At 40.2% G+C, this 18891-nt stretch overlaps 1 protein-coding gene across 1 annotated transcript in view; it reads right to left on the bottom strand.

Annotated features, from left to right (window-relative positions):
* Stard13 (StAR related lipid transfer domain containing 13) overlaps positions 1-14829 on the bottom strand; it is a 237366-nt gene extending 222537 nt beyond the window's left edge. The window contains exon 1 of the mRNA XM_048341522.1: positions 14462-14829. Within this exon, the coding sequence (XP_048197479.1) occupies positions 14462-14594 (133 nt within the window). The 5' untranslated portion in view covers positions 14595-14829. The remainder of the gene's footprint in view (positions 1-14461) is intronic.
* Between the last annotated feature and the right edge of the window lie 4062 nt (positions 14830-18891).

Genomic DNA, 18891 nt, shown 5'->3' with positions numbered 1-18891 from the left:
TTTCTACCACTTGAGAAAGACCCTACAAAAGCACTGATTTTGTGCATTTGTTTAACACTGAAACTCCAGTAGTCCGAACAATGTTTAGCATTGTATATGCTCAATAAACATTTCTTCAATAAGTTAATGAGAATCTTGGAGTATCCATAAAGTGGGGGGAACAATAAAAATTTGGAAGATTTTTTGAAATGTTGTTTTATCTTTCTTTAACTCTGCAACTTTTTAAATGGTCCCAAAGCAACTTTCTGTTTTAAACATGATAACTATTTACTCCCCAAACTTTCTTTATTGAGATTAAGTAACCACATAAATTTCATGGTTCTGTAGCATAATTATACTTAGCTAAAGTCACAAACCATTTTAAACTTCACAATTATAAGCATCACCATTCTAATCTACAAAGTTATGAACTCTATGAACCTTAACAATAAAACTATTTCTTCCAGATTGAGTGATATGTACATTTCTTTCCTTTTGCTTATTATCAGCTGTTTCCTCTTTCTCATTCCCTCCCTCCTATCACCGCCCTTGAATTGCTTTGTTCACTTTCATCAATGTTCACTGCAGCTGATGGGACCTTCTGCTATATTTTTTCACCCACTTCCTACTGATTTTGTGCCCTTCTCCTAAATGTTTCAAGTTCAACAATTCCTTACCTGTTTTCCCCACCTGAGCATGTAATAAAAGTGGTGTTTATTCTTTTTGTAATGAAAATTTCCAGTGGCATTTTAGAAAAACATTGGCAGACAGGGAAAGATTAACTTCCATAAATCCACAAAGCTGTCAGGTGTGCTAAACACCTGGGGATGGGATTGTGGCAGGCCAGGCAGTTGTAGCATCACTGGAGATAAACTCAGCACTTAGTGGGGAGCAAGCAGATGTGTTTAATACCCTTCAGCCAGGTCCTTCTCCCTTTAATACATCACTTAGTCAGTGAACCAGGTTTCCAACAAACACTTATCTCACAGGAAAAGCTTTGCTCCTGATGGCAAGAAGATACCCTCCTTAAGCCCCCAAAGTCTGTACTGTAGCAGACAATTTCACATGTTGTGCTTATGGCTGAATGGCCAAGTACAAAATCATCTGTAATTCTAAGTGTCACTTGATGTAATTGAAAGACAGGCTCTAATCTCAGATTTATCATTAACAAGCTATGCAACTTGGAACAGGTTAGTTTCATCTCTCAGATTCAACAGCTTTAATAAAATGAATGGATTGGGAAGGACAATTTATAAGGTGTGCCCTTAACACATGTGGCATCTTTTGAACAAGTGCAAAGAAAGAATCCCCAAAGAAGTGTGGTATGACCTGTACATCGTGTATACAGGTATTAGAACTAGGAAACTGAAAGGGGATACCAAAATCGAGAGACACAGGGTAAAAAAGACAAATGATTACAAAAGCAATATTTGCAAAACTGTTTAGTGTAAATCTACTGAACAAGTCATGGGGGAAAGGGAAAGAGAGAGGGGGAAGGGGGGAATGAGGGAGGAGGTAACAAACAGTACAAGAAATGTATCCAATGCCTAACATATGAAACTGTAAACCGCTCTGTATATCAGTTTGACAATAAAAAAATAAAAAAAAGAAGTGTGGTATGAGAAGACATTCTTTTAACTTTTCAACAATTGAGTTTATTTTTAAATACTTTACTGAGGTTTAAATTCAGGGTCTTACATTTGCTTGGCTTGCTTTCTTAGTGGATATGCTACAACTTGAGCCATACCTCCAGGCTTGCTTTTTGCAGGTTATTCTGGAGATGGAGTCTAGTAGGTTTTTTTGCCTGGGCTAGCTTTGAATCAGAGTTCTCCACATTTCAGGCTCCTGTGTAAGTATGATTACAGTCATGAGTCATCAGTGTCCAAAAAACTACTGGACCATTTTGCTATGATTGCTCCTCAAGCGGTGAAGGATTTTTATAAAAGTATAAGGCAAAGTTTCCCTATTTTACTACAAAAGAAATCTTGTTAGTGAGACAGACCAGAGCACAAAGAAAGGCTGGAGATGCCCACTCACATTTTCCTGCCTGTGCAGACCTCACACTTCAATCAAGTTTCTTCACTTACTCCATCTTCAAAATAGAGTTTTTGAATCTGGTGCTAGTGGTGGCTCACATCTGTAATCCTCGCTATTCAGGGGTCTGAGATCTGAGGATTGCGATTTGAAGCCATCCTGGGTGGGAAAGTCCACGAGACTCTCCAATTAATGACCATAAAGCCAGAAGTGGACAGGTGGCTCAAGTGGTAGAGTGCCTGCCTTGAATGCAAAAGCTAAGACCCTCGGTTTAAACCCCATGACTGGCACAAAACAAAACAAAAAGAGAATGGGGACTGTGATCACTACCTCAGCATCATTAAAGAGGACAGATGTGGAGGCCACTGGATGAAGAACCTGACACCCATTGACTCCCACAGGAGATGGGCCTTCTGACTTCCACCCTCCAAAAGCACTCACAGGGGAAATGGTGACCCTCATGAAGCTAGAGTGGGTACATCCAGAATGGCACTGGCAGTGAAATCATGACAGTCCTTAAACATGGGTAGATTCTAGGTAGGGATAAGGAGATAAAATATAATACTTGGAAGGCAGATTAAGACAGACATCTGAGATAGTTATGAAATTTCAGAACCACCCTCAGTCATTTCAGTGGGAAGACAGTGCCAGGCAAACAAATCACCAATCAAATCACCTGGAATGCTAATTTAAACACACACACACACACACACACACACACACACACACACACACAACACAACACATACATAAGCTTAGTTTCTACAAAGCTGTGCTAATAGTTCTGATGCACCAATCAGCTTTGCAAGCCATGCTTCACTGCATTTTCCAGGCAGGAACATGACCAAAACAGCAAAGCACTGGAGTAGAATCCTAGATTCAGATCCCATTGGCACACCTGGGCCATGGCGCCTTTGAGTATCACATAGTTTTTTATCTTATTATCCTTTGTCTTATTAATGTAATAAAGATGATAGCATCTACCCTGCCTTCCTCAAAAGACTTTTGTGGAAACCTTTTAAGCTACTGTTATTTTCCATGAAGGGACAAACATTTAGCTTTGAAGTGTTATGTCAATATTTAAAATCATCATTAATCATTGTCATTAAAAGCATAGGGATACTGGCATGCCAAAATGCTACAGTATGCTTGCTCTGTTCCATCCTTTTCTTTTCCAGCCTTTTCCTTGAGGAACTAGGCTCTGAAAATAGGTCCATGTGGCTGCTCAGTGCAATATGCTGCTGAGAGTTTGGGTCCTAGAGTCCTGTGGGTATCACCAGTGTATGAGGTGACCAAGTCACATGACCACCCGCACTGGTAGTTCTTCATCCACACACTGCAGAGTAATGATTTGCAGAAGCACTGGGTAAAATTGTGCAGGGTGTGCCCTCCACACAGAACGAACCTATGGGCGCTGTGGAGATGAAACCTCAGCCCAGTGTGTGTTCATTCAGGTACACACTCAGGATATTATGTTTTCTCAGTATGCTTCTTCTAGGCCCACAGCCGAGTTTTATTGATTTATTGATTTTTCAAGCTAAATGGGACCTTAGAGATTATCTAGTCCAATGTCTCTCATGTTAATTAGTCCTTCACATCAAATTTCATTCAGGCCAAGGGCATGCAAATGAATTCTTAGTTTCATAGCACTGAAGCTAATGGTGTTTTTGATGTACAAACTGTAATTGATGATCTTCCAGAAAAACAAAATGTTAGCATAATAAATGATTTATGTTGTAACACTAATAAATCTATACAAAATGTTCTTACATTGTAACACTAATAAATCTATACAGAATGCTGTCAATCATGCTAAAGTTTTTTTTTAAAAAATCCTAGTTAGGGTAAATAGAGTGAGACAAAGGTTTTAAATCCCTAGATATGGGCCCTAGCATGGGTTCAAAAATATATAAACAAGGCAGAGGCATCCAGAAGTGAAAAACATGTGCAGATCAAAGTTAATGCTAAAATAATCTTTCACATTTTGTCAAGACTCGATGCCAAGAGTAGACATGTCAAGACATGTCTCTGCTGTGCTGTATCTCTCTCTCTCTCTCTCCATTTATCGAAAAAAACTCACATATTATTTAATGTGATCCAGACATGGAACTAAATTATTTGTAAATAATAACTCATTTAATCCTCCTAACAACCCTGTGAGGTAAGTACTGTGACTATCCACCTTTTGAAAGAAGAGGAAAATGAAGACTATTGGGATTTGATTACCTCAATGGTCTAGCCTACCATTATTGTATGGAAGTGTGTAACATGTATTAGTATAATCATACTTGTTATGATTTCCAGATAATCATACATTTGTACTCTGACATTGTTATTCTAATTCCAAATTTTGAAGTGTAATGGAAAAACATTTTCAAAAATTCTTGGAGCAAATAGGGCTTCTAGATCTTAAATTCTTTTTTTTCCCCCCTCATTTATTGTCAAAGTGATGTACAGAGAGGTTACAGTTTCATATGTTAGACATTGGATACATTTCTTGTACTGTTGTTACCTCCTCCCTCATCACCCCCCTCACGTTCCCTCTCCCCCCATGAGTTGTTCAGTTGGTTTACATCAAACAGTTTTGCAAGTATTGCTTTTGTAGTCATTTGTCTTTTTATCCCGTGTCTCTGGATTTTGGTATTCCCTTTCACTTTCCTAGTTCGAATACCAGTATATATACAGTTTCCAATGTACTCAGATAAGATACAGCGATAGTGCAGGTACAACCACAGGAAGGGGATACAAGAGAATCATCAACAATAGAAGCTACTGTTTCACATCACATGTTGAAAATAATTACAACAGTGATATGACAGTTGTTTCCATAACATGGAGTTCATTTCACTTAGCATTATCAGGAAAATGTGGTCCATAAACACAATGGAATTTTATGCCTCTATCAGAAAGAATGACATTGCCCCATTCGTAAGGAAATGGAAGGACTTGGAAAAAATTATACTAAGTGAAGTGAGCCAGACCCAAAGAAACATGGACTCTATGGTCTCCCTCATAGGGAATAATTAGCACAGGTTTAGGCTAGTCACAGCAGAGGATCACAAGAGCCTAATAGCTATGCCCCTATGAATGCATAAGATAATGCTAAGTGAAATAGATCTTAAATTCTAAAACACCACAGCTTGCTATGTAAATGGCAGAGGCAGTCTTGGTTGTACTAACTGCTGTTAACCACTAGGTGCTGTTTTCCTGATCTACCAGCACATCCCACCCTGCCAACCCCATACTTTGCTTTATGGTTACATAAACCAAGAATGAATGAACTTTCACTGAGGACACAATCTGTGCTCAGAGCATGGAGGTCATAAATGATAAATATCTATATCAACATTGTGACTGAATAGTGCTAAGTTCACCGATTACATTAACAACCAATTACACAGGATTCTTATAGACATATATGTATCCCAAATAGCTTCAATTTCTTATCCACCATTATGATGTGTCTTTAAAGCAGTATATTTTTCTCATAAAACATGCTCTGTTGGAGAAATGGTACCAACAGGGACAGCTAATAGAAAGGGTAAGTGAGGGTGAGTTTTGTCTAAGTAATTTATTGGCATAAATAAAATTAGAGTAATGAAGCTTGTTAAAATTGTTTTAAGAAAGGAGGAAGTGAAGGAGAATGGTAGAGGGGGTGAGCTTGATCAGGATAGATTGTACGTATGTCAGGAACTGTTACAACGAAACCTCTCTTCTCCAACTAATGCATGCTAATAAAAAATACAAAGAAAATATACTTTTTCCAATGATTGAGATTTGAGCTAGATTTGATTTCATTGTTGTTTTTTCTTTTCTGAAAATGTAAGACTGCTTTTAAGACACTAGTAAAAATACACAAAACCTTCCCTCTTTTTGTACTAGTACTAGTGCTTGAACTCAGGGTGTTGTACTCGTGTTTGGCTTTATTTGCTAAAGGATGGCACTCTACCGCCTGAGCCACAGCTCCACTTCCAGCATTCTGCTGGTTAATTGGAGATAAGAGTCTCTCAACTTTATTTGCTCATACTGTCTTCAAATCAGATCTAAGCCTCATGAGTAGGTTGGATTACAGGCTTGAGATATTGGCATCTAGAACAAATACTTTTTAAACTTACTTTCATCATAATAATTGTTCATCTTTTCTATTACTTATGAAGTAATAGAAAGAAACAGTAAGGCTATGTGAACAGCTCCTGGTGGCTAGGAAAGATGTGATTTGTCACTGTTTTTGAAGGGTTTTATGAACAATTGAGATCAACATCTGGTAAGGGAGTGGGGGGAGAGAAAATCACTGTCTCGTTGCCTTTGTCATGGCCCACAGGTTCTATACAATAATGGATTGGTGTAATTGTCATGATTTCCAGATAACCATACATTTGTACTCTCACAGCATTAATTCTAACCACCAATCTTGGAGTTCAAAGGAAAACATATTCAAAGATCCTCTAAGGATTCCAAGATTTTTAGTTTCTAAGTCCTAGAAATTCATGTAGTATATCTCAAAGTTTTGGCACTTTATCTATATTGAGAAATGATGAGAAGTATAAGGTTCTCCAATTGAATAGCATTGTTAATGAAGGCACTGATTTCTATGGAGTTGGGTAATTTTATTTATTTATTTTTCTATGTAGAAAAGAGAAAGGTATCTACAACGAATGCATTATGTCCTAGTGAAATATAGACAACATATACTCTTTGGTAAAATAACAAAACCATAAGATTCTGAAGTTTTTATTTGAATAACATGCTAATAAAGCAGTCTGCCTGCCTGAGAAGTTAAGATGCTTTGACGTAGCAGATTTGCAAAATAGTGATTTATAGTCATAGCACATTCTATACTGTCCTTTTGCAATTTCTGGAACCTTGGATTATTTCTGATCAAATGGATGAATTTGGTGATTTGAGCAGCATAATAAAATTTATGTGTTTTGTCAGGATATAACCACAGTTTGGAAATAATATCCTACAAGACTTTCCCAACATGCTTTAACAAGGGTGCTATTTCATGGCTCAATAAATTCTTATTGACTAACTACAGACATGACAAAAATATTTGTCCTTCAACTTGACTGTTTTAGGACTAAATATTCAAGGACCAAGAATGTTGTAATACTTTTCAAACCACCACTGTCGTCATTTTGCAACATCAAGCTTGCAAAGGGATAGAATGAAATAGAACTATGCTGTTGACTAATCCTCAGAAAACTATGGTGTCTCCAGGCATATTTTTCTTTAGAAGTTGTTTTATTCAACATAAAATTTACAAAGCACAAACGAGTAGATCTCAATGTTATCAGACATTGTTCCATGCCTAAATGATGAGACTGGTGACTCACAAAACATAACAGAGCAACAACAACAAAAGTAAAGTGCTCTTCTCAAGGAATTTCAGCCAACCAGGTAGGCTTGTAGTTATTCATAGTAACCATCTGCCTTTCACATAGTTATTCTCTGTTCCAATTTTATGAGGAAACTGTGTTACCGCAGAGGGCTAGCCAGTATAATACCAATAAGTTGGGCCATATTTATGTACTTTTCTGACAAACTCCCTAGATTAAGACATTAGTTTTTTTAGTTTTCTCTGTGAAATTTTACCTCAATCAACCTTTCTATGGACAAAGTATAGTTAATAAAGTTATCACATGAATGAAATATTGGAAAAAATCAATAAAGGAAACATTTCCTACCAGCAAAGCTTTGGTTGATTAAACTACTTTTGAATACCATGACCAGAAGAAGACACTTGTCCAACATAAAGCTCCTACTCTGTGATACTACAGGCTCAACAAGTACAGTAACCAGAAAATGTAGTGGTCATTCTAATACCATTATTATTAACTTAGTTATTTTTTCATTTTTATGAGAATGGAGAGGGAAATACCTTGAGAAATCTTTCCCACTTGATATTATTTAAACTTTTTTTGTTGGGCACTGGTGGCTCACACCTGTAATCCTAATTACTCAGAAGACAGATCTTGAGAACAATAGTCTGAAGCAAGAAAATCTGCTAGAAGCCATTAAAAAAAAACACACAGCAAAAAAAAATAGGGCTGGAAGCATGGCACAAGTGGCAAAAACACCAGCCCAGCAAGTTGAACAAGTGCAAGGCTCGGAGCTCAAACCCCAGCATCACAATTTTCAAAAACATTTAACTTACAATAAAAATGTAAATTTAAAAGCATTTTTATTACTGAGGCATTTATCTTTCTAATTGTTTTTTTCATCAACAATTCTAGTCTCAAATTAGCAAGTCTGTCACAAAAAATTTCTCAATAGAGCTATACTATTTTTCTGGAAGAATGAAGAATTTAGGACAATGCTAATACCTTTCTAATTCCCCTTCAGGAATATAGCATATGTGATGTTCTAGATAAAGAACTTATTCTTGTCCCCCTCTCTTCACCTGTATTAAATTCTTAAGGAGTTACAAGTTTCTGTAGAGTGGTTATATGTTGATAACTCCCAAATTTATTACCCTGGCTCTGACTTTCCTTCCAAGCTTTACTTACACATCCAATTCTAATGCCTAATATCTAATGCCTATTAAACATCCAAAAGTAATGTGGTCAGTTTGCCCATCCTTTCTGTGCAAATCTGCCAGTTGTCCCATCCTAGTCAATAGCAGCACCTTTCTCCATTAGTTGCTCCCTCCATTAGACTCTAAGCCGGGAATCTTTCTCCCTCACTTCCAACAACCAATGGGTCAGCAGTGCCATCTCCACTTTCAAGACATTTCAATATCCTCTCTTTTTCTTCTTTCCCACCACTGTCACCTGGGCCACTGTTGACTATAATTTACTTAAGCCTGTCACTTCACTTCCCAAAGTTCTCTTAAGGATCAACCAAACTTTTATCCCTTGCAACAAAGCACAACCTCATCTTATCACTTGGGCCTGTCCATGTGTGTGTGACATTATGTCCTCCTACTCTCTGACTCCCATTAGTACTTTCATTATTCTCCCAGCACCACAGACTGTGTTTATTTTTCTTCTGTTTCTATAACAGGAGAAAACCACTTACGCAAAAGTTTTCTTGGGGTTTTAGCATGTAACTTTAATATCCTTTATCCAAAATCATTGAGGCTTGAGGCTTTCAGAGTTTTTTTGTTGTTTTATTTTTTTAACATTTTGGGGGTATTTCTATGTAAACAATAAGATATCTTAGGCATGGATCTATGTCTAAACATGAAATTTATTTGTGTATACTATATATGACTCAAGAATAACCTTACACAGGGCTGGGAATATGGCCTAGTGGCAAGAGTGCTTGCCTCATATACATGAGGCCCTGGGTTTGATTCCTCAGCACCACATATACAGAAAATGGCCAGAAGTGGCGCTGTGGCTCAAGTGGCAGAGTGCTAGCCTTGAGCAAAAAAGAAGCCAGGGACAGTGGTCAGGCCCTGAGTTCACGGCCTAGGACTGGCCAAAAAAAAAAAAATAAAAAATAACCTTACACAATATGTTTAATGATTTTCTGCTTGATAAAGTTTGTACATCATAGATAAAGGGGCTGGGAGTGTTTATTTTTTTCCTTCTTAGGGATGATGAATAAACTATTTGTTATGCACCTGAATTTTTGCTACAACCTATCACTTGTAGTTAGGTATGAAAAGTTTTACCCGTGGTATCATGTCAACATTCAAATTTTTCAGATTTGGAAACATTTCAGATTTTGGATTTTCAGATTTCAGATCAGAGCCAGAATTCTGGAATTTACCATGCAGTAATTAATGTAAACCAGTAGTTCTAAATCCCCAACTACACACTGGAACTTTCTGCAGAGCTTTAAAAAAAACAAACCCTATTACTCTACGACCTCATTTGAACTGAGTCAGGGTTTCTGGGAGAGAGCCAGGGTATTGCTGCTTAGAAAGGCTCCAGGAGAGTCTCTGTGCATCAAAGGGGGAGAACCCTGACTTAAGTGATATGCTTTCCTTCTCTGGTTTTATTGCCTTTACTTGATTTAGAAGGTGTTTGGAGTTGTTATTAATGGAAGTCACATCTCAATACGGTCCAAATAACAGAAGCTACCACAGAACTCTGACAAAGTAGGATTTCTCTAATCTTTCTGGTATAACAATAATAATAAAAGGGATATGAGGTACATGAAAAGAATCAGGCAGTACTACCCTGTACTTGTGATATCATGGAATATGTTTGGCTTTTAATAAGGAACATTTTTATGACCCTATTTTACTCTTGATCCTGCTTCACAGTAAAGTCACAATCTAGTGTTTACATCACATCTCAGGATGCTACTTTTGACTTTGAGAATGAATGGACCTGTTTTAACAAGACAAGGACCCATAGAAATTTAGTGGAATTAATGTTTCTAATAAAATTCAAACTTTTCAGTGTTTTAAGTTAGAATATTCTTGGGAGCACTATAACTTCCTGTGGCTCTAAGAAATGATTTAACATGAAGCTATAAAAGAGATCAAAAGACTTGGACATCAATTAGCTCACAAACTACCTACATATTGCTATGTCAGTATAAAAGAATCAAATATATGGATTTAATTTCCATTAAAATAAAGTTTTTAAATAAAGGAACAGGAAGCTTTAGAAAAGTTATTTGGATTTCCTCAGACCTTTACATTTCAGAAGTAGCTCAAACTACTTAGGAACACCTAAAGCTAGTGGGTAGTCTTCAGCCTAGAATATCTAATGATGCTATAAATGTTTAGAATTGTTGCCACAGTGGCTGAGTACAGAAATGGGGAAGCCTGTCTCAGCCATGTGGAAAAATTTGCAGTTCCTTTAGGGCTTACAACAGCCTTTCCTGTAGCCCTTGCTACAGCAGATGGGATGAGCTATATAGGGGCTCCAAAAATGATGTATATGCCTGTTTGTTTCAAATTCCTATAAGGTCTTGCAATGACTAGCCAGCTCGATGGGATGAACAGGGAACAAAGTATTTTAGGTGGATAGGTTTATCTTTTGCACTCCAGGAAAGAAGAAAGGTTGTCTTTTTGCTATGCCTTTAAAATTAGAGTGTAAGTGAACTGAACACCTCATGGGGGGAAAGGGAAAGGGGGAGGAGGGAGGGGGGGTATGAGGGACGAGGTAACAAACAGTACAAGTAATTTATCCAATGCCTAACGTATGAAACTGTAACCTCTCTGTACATCAGTTTGATAATAAAAATTTGAAAAAAAATAAAATCAGAGTGTAAAATCGGACTGCAAGTGATAGGAAGACTTGCAAAGGGGTTTAAGCATCCCTGTTTTACCACAAAGTCTAGGAAATGGGCATAGTTGTCCTCTGAGTTCAGATTAACTGAATTTGAACCTCCTTTGACCATTAACTAAATGAATCATTTTGGAAATAAACAATTCCCACCAGTAATACAATATTGAATATTGAGATGACAGATGAAAAATGATGACCCAATGAAGATTAGCATCTTGGGAAATTAGGAAGCATGATTGACAAAAACAAACAAACAAAAAACACCCACCATAAGCTAGTGGAAATTTAACATAGAATATGCAATTAGAACATATAAGAAGGCTACTAATATCAATTCTTTAACACTAACTCCTTCACATAGTTTTGCTATGAAACGAACATGTATGAACAACGCTCTCATCTTATCCTTTTGTTAGTTTCATTATTAATGTCATTGTAACCTATGTTAAAAAATGTTTCCCCATTATGTATGATCTCCTCCTCCCTGAATACTGTTCCACACCACAGGAATACACAGGCGTCCATATGTTTAAACATTTGCATTTTTTTGGTCTTTTTGCTCAATTGATAAGACAACTTTTCATAAAGAAAAGATTGAGTTACAATAAAATATTTCTCCCTGGATATATAAAAAAGCAAGTGGGAGAACAAACATTTCCAGAATGTTCTAAATAACAAACATAAATATTTTGTAAAGCACTTGAACACTTCCATTGACTGAGTGTAAGAAGAAAAACTTTTAAAGCAAGTTAAGGAAAAGCCAGTACAACCTTTTATCTGATAGGAAGAAAGAAGGCGAAAGAAAAATAAAAAGACAACAGCCCTATATTGTCTCTTGAGAGGGTAGGTACCCTCTGGGGACACATTCATATAGTTGGTTATTTTGATACTGCAAATTGAGTCATATAAAGACTTTTTACAAATGAAGAACACTTTTACCTGGAACTGATGCCAACCTTAATAACTTAAGTATTTCAGTATCTCATGGCCAAAGTTCCACATTTTAGCTACCTTAGCAAGAAAAACCCAAGAAAATCAATTTGCATCTAAAAGCTCCTTCATGGTCTTGGCTGGGTTTTGTGGCACACACCCCAGTTCGCTGAAAGAGAAGCAGAAGCTGAAGGCTGCTTTACACAAGGATTGTTTAGTCCCAGTTGAATAACTGGCTGGCATCCCTTATGAGCAGAGTGGTAAGCAGATTATGGGTAAGCAGATATTAATATTCTGATTCAATATTTTAAAACCCCATACTGCTATTAAAAAAATAATTGCACAGCTCTGAGTGAACTCTTGGACTTACCATCCTGAAGCCACATTAAACCATAATCACCAAATATTCATGGTCTTAAAATGTCTACCTATGGTCAGTTTCCCACAAGCAAACCACTTTTTCCTCCACTGTCTTGTGATGCCTAAAATTCACGTCCAATCTATGGCTTCGGGATGACCTTAAGAGTTTCAAATATTCACATCACATTCTAGTCTTTCTCAGCTCTCCTTTTGAAAAACACAGGGCTGCAGTCATCTTTTTAGTTTTAGTTTCTACAACAACCTAGCACAGCCTTGGCAGCTCTCCTAGAGCGCCTTCTTGTTTCCCGAGGATTCGTTGATTTAACAAACTTAACAAACTTAAATAACAGATGCAACGAAAGATGTTTGCAGGAAGCATTCTGAAGTTATGAAGCAATGCAAGCTTTCCAGACCACAAAGATTGCCCTAGTACTACTCATCGTATAGATTATACAATTTAGTTCACGAATCAGGGCAAGTACTTGCTATTAATTGAGGTCCACAACCAACATTCAAGTCTTAAAAAAAAAAAAAAATCAGCAGTCGAAACTACTAGGTGACCACAATTTATTTCTGGATCCGACTGAAAAGTCTGTTTATTTCTTGGGTGCTTACTAAATGGAGACACTCTGATAAAGAGAAAATAGGAGACAGACAATTCGTGTCCACTACATTGAGTTTTGGAATCGTTTTCCAATGCCTTCTTGTAGTTTAGTTGGCCTGATAAAAACCGATCTGTTCCAGGTGATAAGCACCAGAACATCTGCTCCAGAATATTGTCAGGCAGGTGGGAAGATGTGGTTGCCTGGAGTTAAGGACAGAACTGTAACAAAAGACTTGTCCTCCAGGTTCAGTAGGAAAAGGGGGAGGAGCTTACGGAAGGCGGACTCTCCCACTTCACCAGTGGCAACTTTTCCTTCTGCACCAGAGGGTCATCTCTAGAACTCTACTTCACAGATGACCGCGGCTGGAGGAGGACAACAAGGTCCGAAGACTCGACTCATGGTTACCTCACATGGTCATCACACTTTCCCCAATTCCTGAAGCGTTTTCCAGTAGCTTCTATCTGGGCAAAGGAGACCAAAACCATACCCAGAGCCCAGGGACCACTTGGTGAAGTGGGGCCACTTTCCCTTACAGGGTCAGCTATGGTGCTGAGTCTCAAGACCCCTGAACACCTAAGAAGGGGCTCTGAGCAGGCGGATCACCCCATACACTCAGGGTCCCACAAGAGCTTTTTTTTTTTTTTTTTTTTGATGGGGGTGGGATAGAAGTGGGATACAGCAGGGAGGCGGAGGGGGGAGGTGCTAAGGAGGGGGCTTGTCTTCTGATCTAAGCAGGAATTCCTAAGGACCCCGAATTCGCGAGTCCCCCTTTCCCCTCTGATTCTTGGGCAGTGGGTTGGCAACTGCATTTGCGAATGCCTTCTCTGGTCCTCAGCTGCACAGCGCTTCCAGGGAGGGGAGGACCAGTGCCCATGGGCCACCTGTCTACCTTTAAGTCGTCTCCCTCCGCCCCTGGAAGTCTAATCTCTCAAATTTGGGCGATGCTCCCCGCCTTGCTCGCCTTGCCTCCCCCTCAGGCGCGCACGGGACAGGGAGCACGTGGAAAAGCCGAGTTGGGAGAGGGCAACCCTCGCGGAGGGCCATGTGGGCACCTCTGCTACGGGGCGAGAAGGGATAGCGGTGATGCAGGGCCACCCCAGACCAAATGGCCGGACTGTCCAGGTGAGCCGAGGGCGCGGAACCCTGGGGCGGAGGGGGAGGGGACTGTCCGCGCGCGGCCGGGCGCAGCGCCCACACCCCCAGGGGCAGGCGGCGCCGGGGCCCGATCGGCCGGGGGAGAGAAGTGCGGAAGACCGGCTCGGCCCAACCCCAAGCTTGGAACCCGAGCCCTGGAGCCCACTGCCACAGCGGTCTGGGACTCCCGCCTCCCACGGGTCCCGGAGTGGTGGCGACACCGACCTGCCAGCCGTCTCTCCCGGACGTTTCTCCACAGCAGATCCCAGGCTCTGGCTGTGGAGTCGCGGAGCTGCTCGCTGATGGACCTCCTGAGCGGCCTTTGGAAAGCTCTCAAAGCTCTGGGTTTGCTGGTCATGGTAGATCCGTCCACATCCCTCGCCACCGCCACTCCCGCGTGGCCCCGCGATTCAGACTCCCGGGGCCTGGAGAAGCCACGCGTGGCACCGCCGCTGGGGTCCCGGGACCTGCCGCGCACGCGGCATGGGGTCGCTCCTGAGCTGGGCGGGATGCCTGACCGCCCTGGCGGCGTCCAGCCTGGCGGACCTCGGGGCTCTGTCAACTCCTCTGCCGATTCCCTCTCCTCCCTCCCCTCCGCCCCGCGCTCCTCCACTCGGCTCCCCTCCCTCCCCGCCCTCCCGCTCTCCTCCCCGGGACAGTCTAGCGCCCCACTCCTCCTAGGAGCGCGCCTTCCCTCCTCCCTCTCCCCTGCAACCTGACAGCCTGGCCTGTGGCACCCACTCGCTCTGCCTTTCCACCCGGCTGGTCCATGTTCTTCCCATTTCCTGACACTTTCCATCTTTCAGTCCAGAAACGGCCACCATCACAACTGCAATAACAATTTCAAATATGCCACAGTAAGTCCATAATAACTCCTGTCACTTGAAACCAGCTAGTCTGTTAGGCTGAACTTCTATACTGGCATTTCTGCATTATGTCAATCTTTCCTGGTTCCATCAATGAAATAATTATCCAAGTGCAATCAACAGTGAAACGAAAATGAATCCAAGAGCCCAAATGTTATTTCCATTGCATAAGCCATCATGTCAGAGGAAAAGAACTTGCAAATATTAAAGTCGAACTGTAAAGAGCCTATATAAAACCGATTTATACACGTGGAGAAAGTATTGCTATCTGTGTGCAGTTGCAGTAATCTCTGCACCCTTGCACTGGTGGCTCACAGGAGGCTGAGATCTAGGGGTTCTACTTCAGAGCCAGCTCAGAAGGGAAACTCTATGAGACCATCAGAAAGCCAGAAGTGGAGATGTGCTTCTTCACATGGTAGAGCATCAGCTTGGAAAGAAAAGGCTAAGGAGAGCATGAGGCCCTGAGTTCAAGCCCTAGTACTGGCTAGTGGCAGCAGGCCCACACTCTTCCCTCCCCCCCCCAGATATGAGGAGAAGGAAAAATACGACAAAATAACTTTAAGGTATTTTAGCAAATGGCATAACACACAGGGCCATAATTAGAAATTAACTGATTTCTGAAAGGGAAGAGAAGAAATGGACTGGCTCTTTAAAAAATACATCAATGGGAGAAAATGAGACAGGGTGACACTGTTCAAAAAGAAATGTACTCATACCTGACCTATGTAACTGTAACCCCTCTGTACATCATCTTTACACTAAAAGAAAAGGACAAATAATTTTTCTGAGTTTCAACTCCGCATAGTGGGAAGGTAATACAACTTCAGCCTATTGGGCCCTGTTACTGTGATGCTTGGGGACCTGCGAGAAAGTAATTATGACAATACTTGATGCCACTCAATGATATAATTTAATGTCTTATATAAGGTAACAATTCTAGGAGAATTTCTAAATTTTTGAAATGGTAAAATTGCTTGGATTTAATTTTTCTCTAAGTTTCTTTTCACCTGGCTGCTAAATAATCACCAAAATTTAATCAGCTGTTTATATGCATTTCGAAATGCGTTATGCAACAGTTGAAAATTCAAGAAAACATTTCAACTTTCCTTTTATTGTATAAATTGCTACTGACTTATGTAGAGTTGAAACTAATCACAACCTAAGTATCTCTGTACAAATGACTATAATTTAGTAAATATTTCCTTCTTCAGCTTTTATTATGGAAGGTTTTATTGTGGAAATTGGGGGGTGGGATGATGATGGTAAAAACAAGTTTTTACTACCTCATTTTCTCATTTTATATATTGCAAAGTACCTACTAGTGGGGCATACTTTATCACCAGCTAGAAAGTTATAAATGAGCTTTTTTTGTACCATCTTGGTAAAGCTTTGGAGTTGTCAGTTATGATGCAACAAGGCATGGATAAGAAGTGGACTTAAAATTATGGCAGCCAGCCAGTTATAGACTAATCCAGATTGCCTTCTGGACCCATGCCAATACCCTGCTGATGACATCTTCCTCTGTTTCATATGCATGTGCTAGTATCAATACTCTGCTCTGAAACTCTGCATTCTCTTTAAGCAGCTGTTGTTCCATATAACAACAAAATGTTGAACAACGATATTCCCAGGAAAGCTGTGCATACATGTGCCTGGGTGCAGGCATGCATCTGTGTGTGTGTGCGTGTGCATATGCGTGTGTGTGTGTACGTGTGTGTGTGCTGGTCCTGGGCCTTGAATTCAGGGCCTAGGCACTGTCCCTGAGATTTTGTGCTCAAGAGTAGTTAATGTTCTACCACTTGAGCCACAACTCCACCTCCAGCTTCTTGTTGGCTAGTTGGAGTAGTTTCCTTGCTATACTGTCTTCAAACCCGGATCCTCAGCTCTCAGCCTCCTGAGTAACTAAGAGTACAGGCAAGGAGCTACCTTTGCACCCAGCATGTCTCTGGCTTTTATAAAACCATCACAAAATAAAAAAAATGATTTCCCACTGAATCAGAAGCAGTAGTTACGGCATTGTATATACAATAGAGCTGTATGAGGAACAGTCCAGTAATTCAGTGATTATTTAGCTCCAAAGAGCCTAGGTTTCCATTATTTTTTTAAATTCTAAAATTCATTTTATTAATTGACTGGGGCTAAGGATTTTTCTTAAATGACAAGTTTGAGGATAAACCCTGGCATTTAAAATTTGTTTAGTTCTGGCTGTTGAAGGGTTCATGAATTGAGGCTTGTCCACAAGAAGCCAGATGAAAGACTGAAGCAAACTGCTGGGAACAGGTGCTGCCTGAGCTGCTCATGTCATCCACAAGCCCTAGCCCTCTGCAGGGCCCAGCTGCTGGCACTGCTGGAGAAATCTCACAGCTGTACAGATGTAGCAGCCACAGATGCAAAGTATACAAGCTCAATGGAAATTCAGGGTGACTTAGACTTTTTATTCAGGTTCCAGTTACAGCTAAAGGAAAGAGGATTGCATCCCAGGCATGAATTGTGACCCTATCTTGAAAATGACTATTATATGGTTCAAGTCAGAGTATCTGATTTCAATTCCCCAAGATAGCAGTAAGAAAATAAAAGTCTTCTTTCCTTCCTCTAGACTCCTTTCCCAACTCATTGAACCTGTTCTCACTAATGTCACCTAGTTGCTAAGTCTAATGGTGGTGGTGGTGGTTGTCCTTTCTGAGTAGTGTGGATACTGTTGACCATTCCCTTCCTCTTGACACACTCTTGTTCTATGGTGGTCAGGTGATACCTTCCTTGGGCTCCTTCTTCTCACACCTTGCTGCAGCTCCCTCTCAAGGCTCAGTGTAGTGCACTCAGAAATTATGTGTGCTCAAGTGTGGAGCTGAGCTACAGAGTTACACTGCCTCTCAAATTTCAGCTCTTCAATAGCACCCTCTGAAGGCATGGTGTCCTATGGATGAAATGTCATAATCCTCTTGGCATGAAAGGGACTCAGTCTATGCTACAAACCATAATACTATTATTATGACATCACTGGCTTAGTCCAAATCTTTCTTGAGTCCCTCAAAGAAGCCTATACTGATACTTTATCTGTCTTCAGTTACTCCCTCCAATGGCACCCAGCTTCTTAATAGCATTCACTACACGCAGATGCTTTGTTTGTTTTGTTTAGTATTATAGGCCTGAGACTTTGTCCATCTTCGTCGCTTGTTTATTCTCAGCACCCAGGGCAGTTTCTAATGGTCATGCTCAATAAGTACTTGTAGATTTAATGGATCATTGTGCTCCAGGATCATATACTGTTAACCTCCTGAATGAATATTCCAAAATTTTCTTTTCCAAATCTGTGGTTTCTATTGCTACTACTGTCCAAGAGAGGAATCTCAAAGATATACCAGAACTCCTCCACATGTCCTTACGTTGCTTCAGTCATTTTCCCATTCTCCATCCTCACCGTGATTAAGTCAATTCATGTTCTCTTTTTTCCTTCCTGAGTATTGGTATAATGGGAATCACATTAAGGGGGATTTCTCTCACCCACTCCATGTTTTTTACACAATAGGTCTGCTTGAATGCTATTATTCTATTTTTTGCTTGTTTGTTTCACTCTGCATTCAAGGTTGACCACAGGTTTTGCCTCCTCTGGGAAGCCTTGCAGATCACATTTTCTGGTTTTTCCTTCACTGTTTATCACCTCTGCCGAGGCACTTACTGTAGAGCATTTTTGTAATTCTGCTCCCTCTCAGCTTCCTAAGCACTCCTGAATTCCCCCTGCTGGAGTTGGAGCTAGGGTTTTACTTTCTGAAACCTCTGTACCCTTCACAG

The sequence above is a fragment of the Perognathus longimembris genome, chromosome 3, assembly GCF_023159225.1.
Source record: "Perognathus longimembris pacificus isolate PPM17 chromosome 3, ASM2315922v1, whole genome shotgun sequence".
Lineage (NCBI taxonomy): Eukaryota > Metazoa > Chordata > Mammalia > Rodentia > Heteromyidae > Perognathus > Perognathus longimembris.
The sequence above is the reverse complement of the archived record's forward strand: the minus strand, read 5'-3'. Positions and strand labels throughout refer to the sequence as shown.